The 24,632-nt window shown below is 34.7% G+C and overlaps 2 protein-coding genes across 2 annotated transcripts; both read right to left on the bottom strand.

Annotated features, from left to right (window-relative positions):
- Window positions 1-490: 490 nt before the first annotated feature.
- On the bottom strand, window positions 491-6,768 carry LOC122027860 (transmembrane protein 147-like). The gene is made up of 7 exons (XM_042586873.1): window positions 6,611-6,768; window positions 5,619-5,688; window positions 4,725-4,784; window positions 4,500-4,614; window positions 3,131-3,246; window positions 1,841-1,965; window positions 491-931 (listed from the first exon to the last, which is right to left on the bottom strand). The coding sequence occupies exons 1-7, from the start codon at window positions 6,685-6,687 to the stop codon at window positions 811-813; spliced, it is 684 nt and encodes a 227-aa protein (XP_042442807.1). The 5' UTR covers window positions 6,688-6,768; the 3' UTR covers window positions 491-810.
- A 2,251-nt stretch (window positions 6,769-9,019) lies between these two features.
- On the bottom strand, window positions 9,020-13,262 carry LOC122027850. The gene is made up of 2 exons (XM_042586864.1): window positions 13,050-13,262; window positions 9,020-11,139 (listed from the first exon to the last, which is right to left on the bottom strand). The coding sequence occupies exon 2, from the start codon at window positions 11,077-11,079 to the stop codon at window positions 9,163-9,165; it is 1,917 nt and encodes a 638-aa protein (XP_042442798.1). The 5' UTR covers window positions 11,080-11,139; window positions 13,050-13,262; the 3' UTR covers window positions 9,020-9,162.
- Between the last annotated feature and the right edge of the window lie 11,370 nt (window positions 13,263-24,632).

The raw sequence follows: 24,632 nt of genomic DNA, 5'->3' as shown, positions 1-24,632 counted from the left end.
CCTATAAATTCATCCATCTTAACTCACACAACTTACCTGACTTATCTAGTGCCTTTGACACGAGTCAACTTTCTATAATCAATCTGATCAGCTTGACCAATGGCCTCGGCCTACCATATCAAACTTGCTTGACTCGCCCTAGCCATACTCATCTAACCCATTCATCTTATTCCACTCTATTTTATTTTTATTTTTTACTTATTTTGGCTTGTTTGATCCAGATTGTTTTGACCTGCTAAACTTGTTCGTCCTGCCACCATCTAACTCATCGAGAATATGTATTTCAAAGGAAATAGAATTTAATAGCAATAGATATTCCGAACAAGGAATAGTAATTTCATGAGATTTAATATTTTAAATTGATTTCAACAACCAAGCATAAGAAATATTATTCCAAGGAAATTCATATGAGCAGTATCTATTCTACAAACCAAATGTACTATAAAACAATTGCATAACATTGGTAACATGCATCAGAAAAAAGGGAATGTAAATAATGTTATCTCCTCAATTGTAACATGGAATATAGATACAACTTATCCAACAGAACCATACAAAATTCGATTCAATTCCGAATCAGTCTAAACTCTGTGCAAGCGAGATTTATAACTGGGATGACCAGGCTAAAGAAATGACAACTAGTGGTACTTTCAAGATGCAGTAACAATGCGTCAGAAATAGAATGACAACTGGTAGTATTTTTAAGATGCAGAAACAAAGAGTCAGAAATAAAACTCGCTACCGTAAGCGCTGCCCCTTGCTTGCCAAGTCGCTCGAGCAACATTTGGCAGGTGAGCGTGCAGCAGATAATTATGCTGGTCTATGGCAAGCAGAAAAAAGCTGCCAGCTGATGATGGCCATCACCAATGAAGAACTCAATTCAAAAGCCACTAGCTTTGGAGGTTGCCACCCTAGAGCCCTTCTTAGATAGCTGGGAAGTCCATAAAAAGTGTTTCAATGCGGTTGTCCAATAAAAATAAGCTATTTCTCAAGTCAAAAATCACAGATCTGAACATTTTCAACCATTAATGCAACATGCAACTTGTTCCAAAATTTGAACTCTATTCTAACTTTATAAGTAGGGTTCTAAATGAGTTGAGCCAAGACTCGCTTGATGGTGTTCGAGCTGCTCAGAATTAACGTAAATAAGGAGTTTACTAGTTTGCAACCTTCTTTTACACACACACATGCTGAATGAACATAAACAACCATCGAGCCAAGTAATGTTCTTATTCACCACCCCAATTACAAGGAAAGGTGTACCAAGTCAGAAAGAATGCATAGTAATATATCATCACATTCAACATACAAAGCACATTATCTACTTGAAAAAAGAAATAAAAAGTAATGTAACATTAAGAATGTGTCAAATGTTTCCACATATGACCAATTTTTCACTTTCATAATAATGAAGTATAATATAAAGAATGACTGGTATTTAGTGTAAAATATATAGCTTGGCATTCAACTTTCAAGAATGCAATTGCTCACAATTAATAACATATTATAATCCATATATGACATTAATTTAATCTTACAAGGAATCGATTCGACTATCTTCACTGTTTTTGAATGTGCAGACATTAATAATCGCATTTTACAGCTAACATAATTTCCATATGTTTTTCTAGGCAAAACCATATTCATGCCCACCAAGTTATGGGTGAAATTTATAAAATAAGATCATAAATTATCTATTCTTTCAACTAAATTAAATTTTAAAAAAAAACAAAAGAAAAAAACTTAAGATGGCTATTAGAACTGTCAATTTGACTTTGCTTCGAAATATAGAAATAAGTATGCATAAAAAAATGACACACTCAGTAGAGAGGGAAAGAACCTTATGATAGATGGCATTGTTGCAAGAATACCAGCACATGCATAAATGATTGGTATCAAGGTTTTGGGCTTGTTCCTCCTGAGCCACATCAACGACCCAATTGCTGCCAGAGAGAGATTTAGTACCTGATAGAACAAAACAAAAGGAGTAAGACCACCTAGTTTAGTAAAATGATGTGGCATGTCTGGAGCAGGTGGAATTAGGAAAAATGGAATCACTGTCCTATTTTGGATACTATCCTATGGAATAGTTGACCTGCTAAGTATAAAGAATCATCCATTGTTTTAAAAATAATCAAATGTGTACATCTCTGCTTTAACTATCCAGTCACTTCAATCTTCATTCTACTACTGAAACCCGAATATATGGAACCAGTCATTCTATTGCTTTCCACCATTTTATTCATATCATGGTCATTTGACAACAAGTTGTGGTAGTTTTAATGGTAATATTAATATGTCTTGGACCTGAATATAGGACTCACAGCCAGATGACTACAAGTAGCACGGAGGTGGAATGTGGCTCTGTCGAGTTCGGCCATAGTGGAGACAGTCAGACTGAAGTGGAACTGGGACTGGTTGGGCTGGTCTGAGGTGGACATAGTTCAGCTAAGGTGGATGTGGCTCAACCAAGGTGGTCAATGGTTCTCTGAAGTGAGGCACTAAGTTGCTGAGAGGTGGAGTGTGGGTCAAGGTGTCTAGCTTAGCTTTAATGGAGGGAGATCAAATGCATAGTGTAAGTCAACCTACGGAAGCCACACTCTACCAGTAGCTCTCAAAGGGCTCTACTAGGGCTGAAAAAGATCTGTAAAAACTACATTTGTTATTATAATGCCACCCTTAGAGGCCTTATTGAGAGGAGTGTCTTCTAATGATGTTTGGCCATGTGGCGGTTGTTGATGGGCATCCCTTTTCCCCAGAGATTGCCCTGCGTGTACACTATTATTCTCTGTGAGCCATACACATGTGAACCATCCAACAGGATCACTGCGGCAGTTACATGTTTACCCACATCAGGTCTGATTCTATTCCATTACACCATACGAAGCAAACTTCATATCCTATTTGTAAACTGGAAAAGTTGATGGAACCACATCAGGATAAAGACCTCATAGCAGAAAGTTTTATGACTACATGTTTATTATCCTTCAACAAAATTGATCCAAAGTCCTAACGAACGGATGTCATAAAGTGAACAACATCAGATTAGCTATTCCAGTTCTATAGTTCTGTATCAAGCTGACAATGAATATAGTAACTTTACAAAGATAAATAAGAAAACCATATATACCAGATCTGCATTTGCTTCAATGCCTTGAAATATATACTCCCATGTGAACTCTAATCCTCTAGCTCCCACCCAGAGAGGTACCAATCGGTGCAAAACGGAATCTGCAAAAGCCCAACCTGCATATACAATAATTTCATATCCTGAGAACTACAACATGATTGAATTTATAAGTGAATCTAATGAGCTGTGTGGCATGAATAAATCTACAAGTGAATTAAGGGATAGTTGGAAGTACACAGATCACTATTATGATACAAACAATGAACTAGCACCAACAGCATAAAAGTTGTTCAGATAAAGATTTGGGTAGTCATAGTTGAAAATTGCACTCAGGAATCTGTAAATCTAAAACTCATTTGTTAGAGGTGAAACAAGAGTTTTTCGATTATTTTCTCTTTAACAGTAAAGAGGAAAGTGAATATAATTACATTAAAACATAACAAGGTACTAAAATAAGCATATGTTAACATACTTGTAGTAGAGCTCAATGCAAGGATAGGTAGTTGAACCTAACTATTACAAACAGTCAAACATGATGTTTGAGTCTACTTGTATGCATATAGAGAATATCTTGAAGATTGACAGATAGTCATACTATAATCTAGTTTAAAGAAATTACAGGATTTATGGATTTAAATATATATAAACAAAAGCAAATCTAGAAGAGATGCTATAATTAAGAATAAATTTAGAAGAGAGGCAATAATTAAAAATAAATTCAAGTTTTGGTGATTGTAAGGGTGCTGAGGGAGTGAAAGGAAACTATTAATGGCAGTTTCTGTTTTATATTTTTGAAAGATGGCATTATCAAATAAAATTACTAACTTGATAACTATTAAATGGATAATAATAGTATTATAATGTGATATTTTTTATATGATAATATATAATGCTTTACTAATATAATTTTATCAGTAATTACTATTTATTATAATATAGGTGTTAAGAATCTAATATTAAGTGAAACATAGTATACATATTTATTATGATTGATGATCAAAGGTGCCTTCCACGAAGTTAGTAAAGGCCTTGGAAGTTGTTTCCTGATTATCTCAGTTTTAAAGCCACCTTCACCATACACACACACTCACAGTCACACACTATAATAGAAGTCCTGGCCTTCGGCATTCCCTTTTCCTCTGAAGATATCATCATTTGTTATCTCATGTCCTTATGTGCAGAATTATTTGATTGTTCTTTTTGTTTTCTTGGTAATCTTCCATAACGAATCTGCTTTCGCTAATTCTCACAATCCAGGATGTAAGTTTTTTTTATCATTTAATCCCAATACCAATTTTGACGGTTATAGTCCTCACAACAACAAAAAATGCCAAAAATAACTAGAAGGCAACTGATTGCATTTACTCACCAAGACCAACAGCCTGGAACTTATGATTTTGAGAAATGTTTCTGTGAGTCAGCTGTGTCAATGCAAAATAAAGTCCAGCTACGTCTATAAACCCAATTAGTGCCTTGAGTAATTCCTAATTAATCACATTCAAACAAGGAATTAGTGACTACATCAAGGAAGTCTATGTCATATGCATTAACATGCAGCTGTGTGCTAAAGATATGAAATACACTCAAAAGCCACCTGATAGGGATTGAAGCTGTCACTGTCAGATACTTCAAGAAACGTTGCCAGGCATATAAGCTGCATACAGATTAGCTTGAGTTTCGCATAGAAAAGGAATAACAGGAATACAACGTGGCTGTGGCAAGCTTCATTATAGTACTGACTACTGAGTGAAGAAAGTTGATACAAACTAAGACAAATAACTATTCATTAAGGAAAAGGAATTAATAATTGTGAAAGATTGATAGTCATGAAGTTGCTTAACCTTATGTAACCATAAGTAAACTAGTGATCAAAAGAATATGAGATTTGTAGGAAATATGAGATCACAATAACCAATGGAGACTAACAGTGGATGTCAAAGCAATTAAACTCAAATGCAACAAGAATTACTGACACTCTGAAAAATATGTTATCAGAAATGTCTAAATGGTTCTTCTGTATTGACTATAACACTCAGACAACGGTTTGTTCTAGATTTACAATATGATGGACGAGCATAAAGTGAATAATCATAGAGGAATATTTGCTAGGAATACTAAAACAAAAGATGAGTTTTATAGCAACAATTCATAGGATCTTGGTATGAAGTACACTTGCCACCAAGGCATAGCTGAGCTGGTCATGACAAGGTAGATTTACAGAATTGGTATGAAGTACACTTTGAAGGTTTTAGATTTTGAAAAGATGTGAATTGGTGGGTCAACTTGGTTATCATTGTGAATGGCTTTCATATGTCTTCAGAACTTAGAGGTCGCTTTTCTTTTCAAAAACACCATAACAATAAATCAAATAATATTGACTAAATTAAAAAAAAAAAAAACTGTATAGGTAAAATTATGTCAGGAGATTTAAGTTCACTTTAGTCACATATCAACATGCTAACAAGTAACGGTACTAAATTTCACATACCTTTACTAAAGCAGTTCCTAGATAAACTATAGCAGCTTTGACACAAGTTCCAATTGTATCATACTCAGATCTGTATGAAGATAAACAGAAAAAGGCATAATTCATAACATGGAGTATGCTGCAAAAAATAACGTCACCATGTATGATGTGGCAACACTTCTATTTTATAGAAACCTGAGACCTCCATTTTCAATGAAAGCAAACGGCCATCATTGCATAACAAACAGTAAATATGTCAATGAGTTTATAAAAGAAGACAAAAAAAAAAGGCAGTCCGGTGCACGAAGCTCCCGTCATGCGGGGTTCCAGGGAAGGATCCATTGTACGCAGTCTTAGATCTAATTAATTGAAAATTAGCATAAAGTAGTATCTAATTCAGTCGCTTCAACTCCACATTAATAACATCATTCTATATTTCTATGACCAGAATGATGCTGCAGAAACGTCAAGTCTCAGTCCCACATCTCAAATCTACATTGAAACAGCATGGCACATACCTTAACTGCCAAACAAGACTGATAAATATATAATCTACCAAGTGCTTCAACTATTTAACAGATAACTAATCATTAAAAACCAAAGGACAGGAAAAAAAACGCAGGCCAGATCGACTACCCTAGCTTGTGAAGAAAAATGCTAATCCGTCAATTCGGCTTTTATAAGGAACAAACCAGCCCCATTCTCACAGAGGAAAGACATACTGGGATTCCTATACAACCTCTCACCTGTTTCGTCTCAAGTAGCCCAAAGAAGTTTAATTTTCCAGAGCGGAGAACAACCAAATCGAAAAACCGAACAAGTACAAAATTAAGTTTAAAAAAAAAAAAAATCAAGCAGTAAAACCATAAATAGCTAAGAGTAGAGCAGATCTGAATCTTAGCGCAAACTACACCATTATAGTAATTCAATCGACGATGGATCCTAAGGTCATGGAGATTAAAAAAAAAAAGGCAAAGAACTTGATGGTGAGGGAGGGAGAAAACGAAGCTTACAGAGGAGTAGCGGTGTAGTAGACGGCGTGAGGGCCGAAGGTGAGAAGGGCACAGTTCAAGAAGTGGAACAACGTCATCCTTCTCTCCTCCGCCCGCTGCTGCGCTTCGAGATGGCGAACCGAGCGATCGAGAAGACGACCTGCTTTATTTCGTTTTCGATCACTTAATGGGCCGTAAATTTTAATGGCCCATCCTTGACTTTATTTATTTGAGTAAGATATATGATTTATAGAAATAGCTAAATTATTTTTAAAATAATTATTATAAAAAAATTTCATGAAGCTAATTCTTATCTTCAAAATTAATCAGTCCAAATGACTGAATACTTTATACTAGTTAAAAAAAATAAAAAATAAAAAATAAAAAGTGAACCATCATAGAGCTAAACAAATCTAATACATTGATCCGACATAGCAAGACTTGGGACAAACTAGGTAATTCATGCAAATAGAGAATTTATCATTATAAAAATACATGTCCCTTAAAAATTATTATCTCATTATAATAATTCTGTCACTCTACAACCAATTGAACACTCATGGAAACGAAAATAATACAATACAGATGAGAGTATACATAGCGAAAAAAACGCTCTGCAGATACAAGTCACTCGAATTATATTAAATAATGCAAAAATGAACGGTTTAAGATACAAGTCACTCACAAGTATCACATGCTTTAAGAGAGCAAAATGCGTCTCATTGTATCTTAAGCTCGCACGCTATAAAGGCGGTTTCATTACTTCGCCAGTGAGTTTTCCATCACTTGGCGCTCTCTGTTGGATTCAACTACTTCTATTTGTGTCTTTGCCAGTCATCTCTCGTTTGTTGAGGCCGAAACCTTCAGTTCTGGCATGGAGAATGCCACTATTTACAACAATCAGATTCAAAGAATATATCAAACACATCAGCGTGGATGATGTTTTTATGATCCAAAACACAAGACTACGTGAAACCTATATAATATGATTTCTATTTCTAATGACTTCCAGCAAGTTTATGCTGAAAATGACGGGCAATCGCAACGCAAACAATCTCTTCAGGTTACCATCAGAAGCATAAGGTCCCTTAATCACATAGAGTAACAACATAATTTTTTTCATTACAAGAAAATGAGATTTCTTTTTTTTTCCATTTCTCCATATATACATGGTAGGCACATTATATTGTGTTGTTTATTATCTTATTTTCAATGTCCTGTCCGTATCTTTATTGGCTGAGCTAATTAGCAGAAGGCATTTACTACTGTCTAACCACAATTAGCGAATCTAGTGAATAAGTTTGAAGTTCTCATGGTACTAATCCTGAACTTTGATTTCTTTTTTTTTTTTTTTTTTTTTTGACGGCCTTACAGATACAATTTCAAATTTCTAAAAAATCTAAATCACAGTTAGTAGTCCAAGTTAATAAATAGTGTGTAGTAGCCTTAAACTTGGAATGGATATCAAAAGTATCTTCACTTCTGATCAATCAAAAATAAATTCAAATAGATCTACAACAAGATTTCAAACAAGCTATCATAGCGCAAGGAATTGGAAAAACAAACTCTTTGCACATATTTAATTGATCACATGAAACTATGTATTTTATCCTACTAATCGAACATTATGAAATTCTTATAAAAGAAATCAATTATTTAGCAGATTTAATGTATTTCATTAATCAATAAAAAATAACTTCAATAAACTCTCTTAGGGGGCGCTTGGTTCAAGCAAAGGAATGAAAATGAAATTGATAAAAGTGGAGAATGGAAATGGAAGGTTTCAATCTGAAGTGTTTTATTTCCATTCCTCTCATTTTACTCTGTAATGGTCCATTCATATGAGGGATTGAATCCGTGGGACCCACCACCAATTCCCCAAACCAAACACCAATTTTCAATCTCTTTCTCATTCCCCACTCCCATTCCATCGAATCAAGCACCTCCTAAATGTTTATCCAATCCAATATGGTTAAGTTTCTGAGGTGCGAAGATAAATAATCAGCTTCAACTCAAAAAATAAGAAAAAAAAAAGAATCTAATTTTAGAAATGTCAAACAATATGCAGATGGTGATAGCCTACAGTGAAACGTAAGAGCAGGAGTTGTCATGTTACCTTGGTTCCAAGACAATTGTATTTGCTGTGGACTTGGTAACCCATCTGTTTGTTGCTAAATCTACTTGACTTGCACAAACCTTAGCTCTTATGAACTATATCTAAATCACTATGACAATGATCTGAAAGAGATGCAATCCAAGTGGCCTCGGTATTATAGTAGAAACACAACTTCCTGAGACGAATCCTATAAAGAAAAAAGATTTACAGAAGAATATGTGCTGGCCAAAGTTCCATTAGTGATAATTCCCAGCAACTTATGCATCCTAGACTTGGTTTCTGCTACCTACACTTCCACAAGCATTACATTTTACTTTTGATGGAAGAGGTTAACATTACTGAAGACACAACAAGGCTATATAGAAGTCAAAGTTTCTGCAGAAGAATTAGAAAAAACACTTTATTTCATGTGCACTTATTATATGAACCAAAAAGCCACGAAATATCTCAAGTTTATTTATTGTGCTCTCATCTTCTTCAAGTTCTGCACCAGAGTTTGTAAAGCATCTTGTATTTTGGTTCCATTTGTTTGTGTCGCTTCCCTGGATGCTTGATGCAAGCTTTGAAGACCACGACCTAAAGACGCAATCATTGGAACAGATGGAAGTGACTCGGCAGCACATTCAATCCCATCCCCATAAGCTAGAAGCCCAGTGCATGCAAGCATGCTGCAACCAAAGGTAGCCAATGGAGTAAACCCAATTGGTCGAACACCTCTGTTCCTCATAATTTCATAAAATGAAGTCCTCATAGCAAACAAGCTTGTTCTTTCAGCTGATGCTATCATAGTGTGTGTCACAGCACGAATTTTTGATGCTGATGCTGTCAACTTCATAGCGGAGGATTTGGCTCCTGCACTGGCAAGTCCTTGGGCAAAGGGATTCACGAGGTTACTGAGGCTCATAGTGGCTGTTCGTTGCAGCTGTGCTAAGCCTAATTTGAAAGCAGCAGGAACCTTATATGTGGCGAATTTAATTAATGTGAATGCAGGAACAGCTTTAGACAATGAAGATGCACCAAGAACTGCTGTAGCTCCAGCACCAACTGCCACTACAGGCCTATCTGCCAGAAGACCCTTCCGTCTCATATTTTCTATCATCTTTTCATGCTCAAGATCATCACCATAATAATCAGTACAAGATAAATCAGTTGAGTCTACCACCTTGGGAGGCACAGGTGTGTTCCAGTGCTTACGCAGACCAGCCAAGCAACGTGTATCTACTATAGCCACCACAATTCCAAACTTTCTTGCCTGGTTCCTCAAAGCGTGTGCAAAAAGAACATGGGATTTCTCTTCCAATGAGAGATCAAAAAAATCCAATTCATTAGGATGGACTTTCTCTCTTCTTTCCATTGGACATCGTGCAGCATCATTTAACGCTATCCTTAAGCCCTCAACTGCAATTCTGAAGCTGTATACATTTGATAAGGTTTTAGTATCAACCGGCCTTCCCTCATTAATATCAGCAAGCATTATCTGTACAGAAACCATAGCTTTTCCAACAGATGGGAGGTCGATGAATATGTCATGTAGATCTGCAAATAAAGGGTAGAAAGACTGTGCAAATGCAGGCACTTTGTAGTCTAACTTTGGCAGATAATTTTCTGATCCTTCTTCAAAGTTATGGCTAGGTTGACCTCCTCTTGAGATCGCTAAATCAGGAAATGGAGTCACCATCTTAGCCACCTGTGACTTAATTGTATTATCTAAGCAGAATCTTTTAGAACTAGTATATGCTGTTGAAGTAACTTTTGCAGGTAGCAAGTTGCTTGGTTGAATGCACAATCCCAAGCTTCTACTTCCATCTTTGTTGTGGTCTAGAGATGCTTCAGTATGGGCATCTTTATTATTGTCGTATGGTGACTCCAGTAACATAAAATGTGAACCTATATCCTCTGCAGCTCTCTTTGCAGACAAGAAGTGGCCATAAAATCCAACCCCAAAAATCTCTTGCAAGACCTGACACCCAGCAACACTTTCATAATGATCCTTGTTGAGTTTTTCAATGAAACATCTTTTAAGCACCCCAATTGACGAGGTTGGAACATGGTTTGCTTGGCCATTTTTTAGACATTTCTCTTCTTCTTGGACATCAGCCACTACCAAAGGGGAAATCTGAGCCACAACAGCCTTAGGCTTAACTTCTTTGATCAGATCATCTGCATCTATGGCAGATTGTAGTGACAAGTTCTGTGCAGCTAATATATATACTACAGCATCAGAATTAGGTTCCCGCACAGCAAAAACAAATTGCTTTGTCTTATCTGAGATTGAAAGTTTGTGGACTAGTCTATTGGAAAGTTTCAGATCATCAGCCTTAAATGTTGAGAATGGCCATAAGTTTTGCAAATAAGAGATTAACGCTGATGCCATGTACAAAACATCATAAAATACAGATGCTCTGTTAAGTTCAAAGTGACAATTTCCAAAAATCTGCAATAGGCGAAATCAGATAAAATCAGTTATTTTGGCAATCATTAAAAAAATCTCAATTATAGAAATATCAAGTCTAACATAAGACTACAGATGCAGTTTCTTCGATAAAGAAAGATTAAATGACAGAATATGTAGAAATATCAATAAGGTACAATCCCTGATCAACCCAAATCCTGTATTAGAAATAGAAATGGTCACTTGGATTGCATCTCTTTCACATCATTTTAATGCACAAATAGAAATGCCCTGAAATCCTAAATACTGAACCATGTGTCTCTACTTATTTGAGGTTGGATATTTGGATCTTATTAGCCACCATTTAACTCTCATGTAAATCTATGCCTTCAGTAATGCTTAGGTTTTTCAAATCATTTTTATATTTTAATTACACTACGCAGTATGATGAGTTCTTCTGAAATACTTTTGCACTTATTACCAATAACTCTAATTGATTTAACTTCTCTGACAGTAAAATTATGATAGCCTCGATAAGTGCGCCCTTGCATGTTGATTGCGGGCAGGCTCCAATATAATCATAAATTATCTTGCAGGAGAAGTATTTATAAAATTTATGTTGCAAGATGTAGAAAAGTGTAAAATGGTTTGGTTATTTGGTTATAACACAAGGAAAAACAAAACTCCGGTTTCAAAATAGTTTTATTATGTGATTATGTCATTTTTCAATGTACATCAAAACAAATAGACACTCATAGACGGTTTTTAATGTTGACTAACAAGAAAAAAGTATGCATCTAAGCAAGGATAAGAGAGGAAATTTAAGTTGAAAGAACAGGTAAACAAAATTCACTCAACTAGCAAACAGTTGAAATTTCAGTTCAGGTACGGAAAATAGTAAAATTGACTAAAATTCAACACATTGGTGATCAGGTTAACCATGATAAAGCATGTGGGTTAGTATGTGAAACTTCATTGCTAGTCTTTTGAATGGAGTATAAATGTTGCCATTAGGTGGAGTAGGGTATGCTAAGTTCATGCAGAAGAAGCAAGCCAAATCTTGTTAAAGAATTAGTAATCATTTTGCCTGTAATATGATGGACTTTACTTCTTTATTTAATGAGCTATTGGTCCATTGGTTTGCATCTACGTACAGTGTGTATGATAAAGTGTTGAACAGTTGAAACGTGATCTCTTTGATCGTGAGAAATACAAAACTTTGCAAAGATAAAAAAAAACAAACAAATTGTTGTCAATTTCCACAAGTCATTAGTCACCAAAATATCAAACACAAAAGATGTAGTAGATCAAAATGAAGTGAATCTTCATTAAAAAAAATAAATAAATAAGAGGTACATTGTTTCCATCTCCAACAAGGATGTTATGTTAACTCCAAATGGTGTTGTCTAGAAGAAATCTTCCAACACATCACAAAAAAGTTTAATTAAGGGGGAACGAAATCTATCAACCATCTAGCAATATGTTTGAACACATGGAAAACAAACTAAAGTTAGATTGCCACCTATTAATACCTAAAATCAATATAACAAATCTGATGTTGGCATCATATCAGGTTGATATACTTGCAAACGACACTATTACCCCCTTTCTGTGAGACTGTTAAGGTAGACATAAGTACCGAGGCCTTAATTACTATGGCAATTCATTCTTCAATTCTCAAGTATCTAAGCAAATCCCAATCCATCCAAACTAAATAGCCAAGTTGGGTATTTTATTTTGACCTGCTGCCCTCTACCCTCGCACATAGAGATCGGCAACAACCGAGGATAGCAATGAGCAAATTCATTCAATTGTACTTCTCTATTCTTTTATTTCCGCAATATCTCCTGCTATCCATGTTTCCCTCTCATGTTGAAGAACGGCAAGGACAACATGACCTAGCAGACCTACTCGCTCAACAATTAACAAGGAAAAAAAACAACGACTAATACCTAGAACCAACGCGCGCTGAAGAAATAGGAGAAGAAGGATCGCCTGGGTTGAAGTCGGGGAGTCGACTAGGGTTACCGGAGGCGATGCCGGCAACGAATAGGCTTCGACTCGTCCGACGAGCTTCTGTCGTTTGGTTCGGCCCTCCCTGGTTCGACTGCCAGACCAGCTTGATCACTCTATCCTAACGGATCAATTCATTTGGGATCGACCCATTAAACTTGTGTCTTATTTTTGTTCGCTCGGGCCGTCTTACTTGTCCTATGGGCAAAAATTAAAAGAACATCCCACATTTAACTAAGAATTAGGGTTGGACAAATTCCCGAAAATCCCGACCCTTCCTGAATCCCATTCCATTTCCGACCCGAAAATATCCCGACCTGACATTTTCCCGATCCGAAGGTTCGAGATTTTTCCCGTCCCGATTACTATCGGGAAAGGGATCGGGAATTTTTTTTCTCCCGACGGAAATCCCGTCCTGACCCGATTATATTATAATATTATTTTTTATATTAAAAATATTATATTTTATATTAAAAATATTATTTTTTATATTATTTTTTTTTTATATTTTAAGCAACTAACTATTATGTTTATTTTTTTTCTCTTCATTTTTCTCATACTTCATCATAATTTTGTTTCTAAATAATTTATTGGCAATGTGTGAAGAAGATAATCAATTAATTTATTTTAGCATATGAAAATTGATAAAATGATATAAAGAATAATTTTTATGATCTTTTTTCTGTAAGTTGAATCCAAGCATTTCTAAGGACTAAGGTCATCATATCATCAATTCATTATTGATACAATGGTTGACATGACAATTTTTATTTTTGGATTTTCTTGTATTAGGTATAAAGTATAAACTAAGTAGTAGTTTTAGTTTTTTTTTATTAGTTTTAATATATTTATGATGTCCTAGGAAGATATTTTAGCTTTTAATGGTTAAGTACCACGAAATCGTTTTAATTTATTTGTATTGTACTAAAAAATTGTTTGAGTCTCTATAGATTTTTTTTTTAAATATTTTTCAGGATATTCTTACGGGTCCCTACCCGATCCCGAATATTCGGGATCCCGAACATTCGGGTCCCGACACTTTTCGGGTACGGGATCGGGAGAAAAAAAAAATCCCAATGCTTATCGGGACGGGTATTGGGTAAGGGGATTACGGGACGGGTCCCAACCCTATCCCACCCCTACTAAGAACACCTCTCGTATAAAAATTATCTTCGAGTACTTTTATTTCATGCATTGTTATAACAATTACGACCAGAACTATAACGTGTACTAACTATTCTATAACTATTAAAATGCGATAATAATTAATTATTTTTAAGATACATTTGGTTTAAATCATCATATATAATCTTGATTATCTGATTATCAATTAATTTTATAACTAAGATTATAAAAAATACAATATAATCTAATATTATTTGATTTAATCTTAAATAATATAATAAAAATTTATTTAGTTGGACATTGTATGTATAACCTAGTTCAACATTTAGTTTATTACTCTTATGAGATATTTTTATAACTAAATTATTTGATATTTGATTAACTGTTTAAAATAAAATAAAATAAATTATTAATATTAATATTAAATTATTATTATTTTTATTTTTTATTTTAACTTAACTTAGATATTTTTACAACTAAATTATTTTATATTGATTATTTTTTAAAAATAAAATAAAATATTAATATTAATATTAAATTATTATTATTAATGATTAATTTTTATTTTTTATTTTTTGTTTTTTATTTTAACTTAACTTTACAAGGTCACAGGAATTTAATTCCCCATTTATCATAATTTTTCTAAAAAAAAAAAGAAAAATATTATTCACGTAACAATATTATTCGCGTAAGATTACCATGAATATTATGCAATCTCAAAAGCTAGCTACTAACAAAAAAAAATAAATCCCAATGGTCTATTAAGGTTTGCAAGTACAAACAATTGATTGATTGCTACGATGATTTTTTACAATATCCTCGATACAACAAAATCATATCTCAACCATATCTCAATAGTAGGAAAAATGAAAAATAGATGTGATATCAAAATGAATTGAATTAAGTCAATAAGTAATTTTCTAAATCCTATCATCCTTTCAGAGATCATGACATGCAGCCATTTCAAACGTGACTTGGATATACTGAACACTCAAGCAAGTGTCAGCAAAGAATTTGGTGCTTAATTGCGTAAAAATTAAGAGAAGAAAAAAAATTACTCATATTATTGAATCTAAAATTGATACTTAGAAATATAGAGTATAAGGTCTTATATAGTTAAGTTAAGAAACCCTAAACTCTATAAAAAAAAAGTCAAAAGACAAAATTATCCTAAAAGTTGTAAACAAGTAAATATATAATCTAACATCCTCCCTCAAACTCACGATGCTACAGCTATAAGTATTGAGAGTTTGTCATATAAGAAATGAAAACGTCAAGCAGAATGTGCCTTGTTACACATATCAATAATTTGTAGCTTTAAAGGAACAAAAGGCAAGTGATGGTGCCAATCTGAAGATGGTGACAAGTGATGTGACAATCAATTTCAATATATTTCGTCCACTCATGAAAAATTGAATTGCGTGTAATTTGAATAGCACTCTGATTATCACAATATAACAAAGTATGTTGATGAAGAGAGACACTCATATCCGCAAGCAACCAACGTAACCAAACTATCTCATAAGTAGTTGACGTCATGGCACGATACCCAACTTCTGTAGAAGATCTAGAAATAATATCTTCCTTTTTACTCTTCCAAGAAATGAGGGAATTACCAAGAAAAATACAAAAGTCAGTGGTAGATTTGCGATCGTAGGATCACCAGCCCAATCCACATTAAAGTATGCACGCAGCTCAAGAGATGAAGTAAAAGGAAATAAAAGGCTTTGAAATTGAGTGCCCCGAAAATACCTGAGAATACGAAAAACAATAGCACAATGAACTGTAGTTGGTGCAGCGACAAATTGACTAACCATATGAACAGCATACGCAATATCTGGACGAGTCGCGGTGAGATAAACCAAGCTTCCAACAATAGTTCTGTACAAACTAGGATCTGACAAAGGTGAGCCATCAGATGGAGAATATCGAGCATTAGTCTCAATAAGAGTATCAATAACTATATTATCAGTAAGACGAATACGCTCAAACAGATCAGATATATACTTTGACTGAGATAAAATATAACCTTTCGGGGAATAAGTAACCTCAATGCCCTGAAAGTAGCGTAGTATACCCAAGTCTTTCATAACAAAATAATAAGTCAACTCAGACTTCAAGAAAGTAATTCCATCATAATCATCACTAGTAATAATCATGTCATCAACATATAATGATAAAAGAATACAATCTGCACTCGTATATCTAACAAACAATGCTGAATCATGATTACTAGGATGAAAATCAAACAAAATAATCACTGTAGAGAACTTATCAAACCAAGTATGAGGTGCTTGTTTGAGACCATAAAGCACTTTACGAAGCTTACAAATTTCACCAGATTAGTGTGAAATACCAGGAGGAGGTATTATATAAACTTCTTCATGAATATTATCATTTAGAAATGCATTCTTGACATTCATCTGAGATATTCTCCATCGACAAACAGAAGCAACAACAATTAGAGTATGAACAGTCGTCATTTTTGCAATAGGAGCAAATGTTTCTTCATAATCCATGTTATACTCCTGAGAATAACCTTTAGCAACAAGACGAGCTTTGTATCGTTAGATAGATCCATCATATTTAGTTTTGATCTTATATACCCAACGAGAACCAATAGTATGTTTTCCTGGTGGCAATGAAACCAAATACCATGTATGACTCTAATGCAAAGCAGTTACTTCCTCGGCCATAACACTTTGCCAAAGTGGGTTACAAACAGTTTCTCTATAAGATACGGGCTTAGAAATACAATGAATAGATGCAACAAATGAAGTAAAAGAATGAGAATAACAGGAGTAAGCAAAACCTAGTAGTTTACTAGACTTACGAACATGAGTGGATTGACAATGGTGGAGAGAAGGATCATCTGCAATCTTAGGAGATGATTGGGTAGTGGTAGAAGGAGGAGCATGTGGAGTGGATATATAGGGAACCAAAGTACCAGATTCAGTTGAGCCACCAGTAGGAGCTGTGGGAGAAGCTTCCTTAGTGTCAGTGTTGAAAAGATCAATGCAAAGTAGATCCGACTTTGTCATATTATGCGAACTAGCATGAATAGAAAAGAATGGAATATGTTCAAAAAACACAACATGACGAGAGACATACAATTTTTTACTAACGGGATCAAAGCAACGATATTCTTTTTGACTAACATCATAACACAGAAAGATACAAAGAGCAGACCGAGAGGCTAATTTATTACGCTCGACATGTGGACGAAGGATGAAGTAAGTACAACAAAAAACACGCAAAGAGGAGTCGAGAGGAGCATGCCCATACAATTTTTCAAAAGGTGACAACCCTGCATTGTGTGAGGTTAGAATTCTATTAATCACATGAGCAGTGGTAAAGATTGCTTCCCCCCCCCCCCCCCCAAAAGGTAATAGAAACACTGGTAGACAATTAAAATGAATGAGTTGTTTCAACAAGATGCCTACGTTTTCGTTTAGCCACACCATTCTGTTCAGGAGTATCTGTACACGAGGTTTGATGAATAGTACTATCAGAAGCAAGTAACTGTGAAAAATGATTCGAAGTGTATTCGTCCCCCCCCCCCCCCCCCCCTTCCCCCAAATCACAACGAAACACTTTATGACACTAGAATGTTGAGTTTTTCATAAGAGCTCTGAAATTGTCGAAAATGGTAAGATAAATCAGACCAATGTTTCATAAGATAAACCTAAGAGTAATGAGTGCAATTATCAATAAATGAAACATAATACCTTGATCCCCCTTTTTTAGGAATAGGAGAGGGTCTCCACACATCAGAATGGATAAAATCAAATGGGGCAGAAGAAAAAGATAGACTTTTAGAAAATGGTAAGGAAAAAAATTTAACTAGTTTATAACCATTACAATAAGAAATATCAAAACTTTTTAAAGGTCCTAATACTCCTGTAGAAGCTAAAAACTACAAATGAGACGTTGAAACATGACCTAAACGAGAGTGTCATAAATAAAAATCAGAAGATAGACGACTCAAATGAAAAGATGATAAATCCACACTTGAAGTTACAACTTCTGACATTTTAAGTTAATTTAAAACATAGAGTCCTCCTTAACTATGACCGGTCTCAATCAACCTCTGAGATTGCGGGTCTTGAACATAACAATTAGACGAAGAAAAAGAGACTAGGTATCCAGACTCACATAATTGACTAACAAAAATAAGATTTAAGTAAGACTCAGAATATAATAAACATAAGTAAGAGATAAAGAAGATGTAATAATTGAACCAACACCTACTAATGACATAGGAGTACCATCAGCAGTCACAATAGATATAGATGAACTGGGAGAAAAAGAAACAAAAGATGATAAATTGGATCATATATGATAGGAGGCACCAAGTCCAAAATCTACAAGGATGAAGATATATATGAAATACCAGACGATGACAATCCTATATGAGAGGAAGCTGACATGACAGAGGACTGTGAAGAAAGGAACTGTTGAAGTTGCTCAAACATATATGAATCAGATTTTCATGAAGTATCTGCACGATCATGCAAGATGAAAGAACAAATAATTCTCAGAATAATCAAACTGTAAGGATACACATTTGTATGATTCGTAAAAAACTAATGTCAGGACGACCCGTGGTCACACAAAGAATCTGAGGCAGAAAAGGATGTCAAATGTAGAAATCTGTAGCACAAGGTGTCGGTGTCAAAAATAGTAGAAAAGGACGTCAGTGCCGAGAACGGCAACATAGGGCTTCGACATCGAAATCAGCAGAAAGAACGTCGGCACTCAAATCGATAGAAAATAACGCCGGCATCGAAATCAATAGGACATGACATTGACACCGAAATCAATAGAAAAAAAATGTCGATGCTAAAATCAACAGCAGGACAGAAAATAGATGTCGGCGTCGAAATCAATAGCAACAGTAGGAGACAGCAATGGCAATAGGAAGCAATAACGAATTAGGTCAGAGAATGAAAATTGCTCTGGTACCATATAAAAATTAAGAAAAAAAAACTAACCATATTATTGAATCTAAAATTGATACTTAGAAATACAGAGTATAAGGTCATGTATAGTTAATTTAAGAAACCTTAAACTCTATAAAAAAAAGAAAAAAGTTTAAATTATCCTAAAAGCTATAAACAAATAAATATATAATTTAACAAATTGAACCAAAAGTTGCTCGTAACAAAAGGTACAACATCAATTTTGCAGAAAAGGAAATCATATAAATTATTAATGTCTTCTTTATTGGTGGCAAAAGGCGAATACGCTTGTTCCCAGCGCCTCCGCCAACCCATCCTAGGGCCAACACGGAGGAGGTAAATCACGGGCGGCGACTACTAGCCTTTGGAATAGTGACTAGCACATAAGGAAGACATTTATCTCGGCTTTATCAAGATTCGAACCCCAGACCTCATTGATGGCAACACCTCATGTGCTAACCACTAGACCGATCTGAGAGGACTATTAATATCTTCTTTATGGATATATAGAAGATTGTGTGAAATCTTTCTCAAATCCAAAATCTTAATTGCATACTTCAAACCAAACTACATGCAAAGTTGACAAGCGTAGGTGCTACAGCTTCTCTTGTAGTATACATATTCAAACAGAAAGCTAACATATTAGTGATTGAATCTCTACTAAGCTAACATATTGACGCGGTGATACCGCAGTGGAGGTGCCTTTGTTAGTTGAGATTGTAGTGGCTAGACCTACTAGAAGGAGGCAGAATCCTTTAATTTGTTCTTCTGAAGGAGCTACATAGCACTGGTGACATTAGTTTCCATGAGCTTCACAACTTCCAGCTCGAAGGTTATGCTGTCATCTGAACCTGAATGTCTGCACCACCTTGCCCTTCAGAGGATGATAGGAGAAGACTGCTAGAGCCTTATGGAATTGATTAAAAAAAAAGTTGAACAAAAACAAGATTATACAATGAAGCTGATCTGAGGAGATCAATGTAACAGAATGACTAGATGTACGTAGTTACTTAGTACTAAATATACACATTTCAAATTGAATGTCTCTCATGTGTTTGTGTCTGTATATTTTTTTTGTTCTTGCCCATGATGTGCCTTCACACTACATTGGATTTGAGATGTATCTGTCGTTTGATTCACAGAAACGAATTGATAAAATAATTGTTTTATGGGAATGAAATAAAAATATGTATTTAATATTTCATGGACTGGTTATTCCAGGTTTATTCTTTAATCAAACATAAGAAAACTTATTCCATTGTAATTCATATAAATGCAATAAATGGTTGTGATGTAACGACCCAATTTTCCTCATTAGGAGTTCTAAAAGTTCTTAAAAATATTTAGAAATATTCTAGAGATTTTTAGAGTATTTTTATGTAATTTTTGGAGGTCGTTTGGTATTTTTACTAAACGAAGGAAGTTTCGACAAAAAACATCCAAGCCGAGAATTGAACCCACGACCTTTGATTTGGTCAAAACCCAGCTGACCAGGTGGGCAAACAGATTTTTCTATTTAGAAAAGGTAGCGAATTTATTTAAGATAGTTAACAGAATATTGGATTATAAAAGGGATAAGTTGATCTTGGATTTATCTGTTAAGAAAAGGTAGCGAATTTATTTAAGATAGTTAACAGAATATTATAAAAGGGATAAGTTGATGTTGGATTTGTCTGTTTAGAAAAGGTAGCGAATTTATTTAAGATAGTTAACAGAATATTATAAAAGGGATAAGTTGATGTTGGATTTGTCTGTTTAGAAAAGTTAGCGAATTTATTTAAGGAGTTAACAGAAATATTAAGTTATAAAAAGGGATAAGTTGATGCTCTGTTTTCCCGTGACTTAAACCATTCTCTCCTTCTCTTCTGCGTACGATGGCGGAGCTCAGGCAGAAAATGAAAGGGAGTTAGGGCATCATCTCCGGCGATCGGCTAAGGTCATAGAAGCCCTTTTTGTTCGGTTGTGAGTCCAAGAATCAAGGTAAGTGCTTCTCACCTGCAGTAGGAGTAGTTTCGGACCTTTGTTCTTCTTGAATTCGAAGCATAAGAAGCGCTTATAGTGCATATTTTTTAATTAAGCCTATAGTACAGATTTTAATTAAGCTTATAGTGCAGATTTTTATATAGGCTTATAGTGCAGATTTTAATTAAGCTTATAGTGCATATTTTATGTTTGCATAGTATGCAGAAATAGTGTAGCATAGAATGTAGAATCTTGATTAGAATAGTATGCAGAATTTTGATTAGCATAGTATGCAGATTTTTGTTTATGCATTTCAAAGTTAGAATTTGTTTAAACATTTCAGTTTTTAAAGAAACATTCTTTTATTAGAGGTATTAAAAAGTATAAGAAAGATAAAGAAAAGAAAGAAAAAGGCCAAGGCCTTAAGTAGATCCCAAAGTCAAGACTTTAGGGATTTTGGCACACAAGGTGCTCGTTAAAATGCCGAGACATTATATATTAGAAGTATTAAAAGATAACAAGTATTTTACTTTTATCAGTGGCACTTTGCTGGACTCTCAGTTGTCCTTGGGTTGGGCTCCCATAGTCGTCCCTAAGTTTAGATAACCTAGTAGTAACGGCACGGCCGACGGTCGACGGTCGACGACCCGAGGTTCGCCAAATGGGCCGCCAAATGGGTCGGGTCGTTACAAAAGTAAAAGCAAGTACAGTTGCCGGACCCAAGAGAAGTTGATTACTATTTTGAAATATTATAAGTATAAGTTTTTGAACAAGTAAAGTAAGTTTTACATAAGTATAAAAGTATTAAAGAAGAAGTTTTTAAACAAATAAAATAAAAGAATAAGTTTAGAAAAAATGAAATAAGTTTCATTTTGTTTTAAAAGCAGCAAGTTGAGTTTTCTTTTATGCTAGCATGTTATTTAAATTAGCTTACTGTTCTTTGCTATTTTCTGAGCATGAGTAGCTTTACATGTTTAGCATTTCAGCCTGTTTGATTCCTTTATTATTAGATGAGCATTCAGTTTCTAGATTTCTTTCAACTTACATGCATACTCGAGTTTTGTGAGTTAGATAGCACTTACTAAGCAATTTTGCTTATAGATGCATTTCCTCTTACTGCAGATAAAGGAAAGGAAAAGCTATAGTAAAGGAAGGCGACAAGGAGGTGCGGATGGATGTGTGATGCCTGGACTATAGAAGCATTGGGATTTAGCATAAGAATTTATTAACAAAGAGTTGAGTAGAATGTATTAGATGAGTCATTTAGTCTTCCGCTGCTAGTTAATTGTATGTTTTGAGTTCTCTGAGAGTTTTAGGAATTACTATCAACATGTGTGCAATGTTAGTTAAGTAAAGTTAGTAGTCCAGTAGCGCTCCGCCTGGCTCCACTCCCTCACAGACTAGTAGTAAGGAGGGTGGGGTGTTACAGTTGGTATCAGAGCAGTTTCTATTCTCCAATATCACACATCAGCACCAACCTTGCCATCTTCAAGTAAGAAAGTATTTAATTTTTAGTATGCTTTTCTTTATTCTTTATAGTAAAGAGAAATCCTTAGAAGTATTAGATTATATGTATAGAATAGGGAGATGTTTAGAAGTGCTTATAAAGTTAAGAATTCTGCTTAGTTTCTTTTACATAACAAGATGTGTTCTGGGATGGTGGTATGATCCGGGGACCTAAGCCCGGTGAGCGCGCCAGAATCAAACAAGATATGTTCTGCGATGGTGGTATGATCTGGGGACCTAAGCCCAGTGAGCGCGCCAGAATCAAACAAGATATGTTCTGGGATGGTGGTATGATCCGGGGACCTAAGCCCGGTGAGCGCGCCAGAATAAAGGGGAACTCCGGTCCTAAGTTCGGACCCCTACCAACCTAGCGCTAGGGTAGTTATCTAATCAATAACTTATGTTACGGTACTACTAAGTGCAACTAGGCCACCACAATAGTATGTTTATAAGTATACATGCAAGTATGTTCAAGTCATGTTATATTTATATTTACGTTTATGTTTAGGTCCACGTTATGTTCATGTTATGTTCTTGCCTATGCATATGGACATGCTTGTGATCGAGTCTATCATTATGTTTAGTTCATCTACCATGCTTACGTTTATGTTGTCATGCTTATGTCACTGCTTATGCTTATGTTCATTGAAAGTAAGTTAGGAGGTCCTAAGATACCTTTGATGTGGTTTTCCTTAGTACATTAGATTATAGACGCTAACTAATGCATGTACAAGGTAGAGAACATGCTATAGAATTATTCTAAGTTCGAGGACGAACTTTTTATAAGGTATGGGGGATTGTAACGACCCAATTTTCCTCATTAGGAGTTCTAAAAGTTCTTGAAAATATTTAGAAATATTTTAGAAATATTCTAGAGATTTTTAGAGTATTTTTATGTAATTTTTGGAGGTCGTTTGGTATTTTTACTAAACGAAGGAAGTTTTGACAAAAAAATGTCCAAGCCGAGAATTGAACCCACGACCTTTGACTCGGTCAAAACCCAGCTGACCAGGTGGGCAAACGGATTTTTCTATTTAGAAAAGGTAGCGAATTTATTTAAGATAGCTAACAGAATATTGGATTATAAAAGGGATAAGTTGATCTTGGATTTATCTGTTTAGAAAAGGTTATTTAAGATAGTTAACAGAATATTATAAAAGGGATAAGTTGATGTTGGATTTGTCTGTTTAGAAAAGGTAACGAATTTATTTAAGATAGTTAACAGAATATTATAAAAGGGATAAGTTGATGTTGGATTTGTCTGTTTAGAAAAGTTAGCGAATTTATTTAAGGAGTTAACAGAAATATTAAGTTATAAAAAGGGATAGGTTGATGCTCTATTTTCCCGTGACTTAAACCATTCTCTCCTTCTCTTCTGCGTACGATGGCGGAGCTCGGGCAGAAAATGAAAGGGAGTTAGGGCATCATCTCCGGCGGTCGGCCAAGGTCCTAAAAGCCCTTTTTGTTCGGTTGTGAGTCCAAGAATCAAGGTAAGTGCTCCTCACCTACAATAGGAGTAGTTTCGGACCTTTGTTCTTCTTGAATTCGAAGCATAAGAAGCGCTTATAGTGCAGATTTTTTAATTAAGCCTATAGTACAGATTTTAATTAAGCTTATAGTGCAGATTTTTATGTAGGCTTATAGTACAGATTTTAATTAAGCTTATAGTGCATATTTTATGTTTGCATAGTATGCAGAAATAGTGTAGCATAGAATGTAGAATCTTGATTAGAATAGTATGCAGAATTTTGATTAGCATAGTATGCAGATTTTTGTTTATGCATTTCAAAGTTAGAATTTGTTTAAACATTTCAGTTTTTAAATAAACATTCTTTTATTAGAGGTATTAAAAAGTATAAGAAAGATAAAGAAAAGAAAGAAAAAGGCCAAGGCCTTAAGTAGATCCCAAAGTCAAGACTTTAGGGATTTTGGCACACAAGGTGCTCGTTAAAATGCCGAGACATTATA

Source organism: Zingiber officinale, chromosome 1A (genome assembly GCF_018446385.1).
Source record: "Zingiber officinale cultivar Zhangliang chromosome 1A, Zo_v1.1, whole genome shotgun sequence".
Taxonomy (NCBI): Eukaryota; Viridiplantae; Streptophyta; class Magnoliopsida; order Zingiberales; family Zingiberaceae; genus Zingiber; species Zingiber officinale.
The sequence above is the reverse complement of the archived record's forward strand: the minus strand, read 5'-3'. Positions and strand labels throughout refer to the sequence as shown.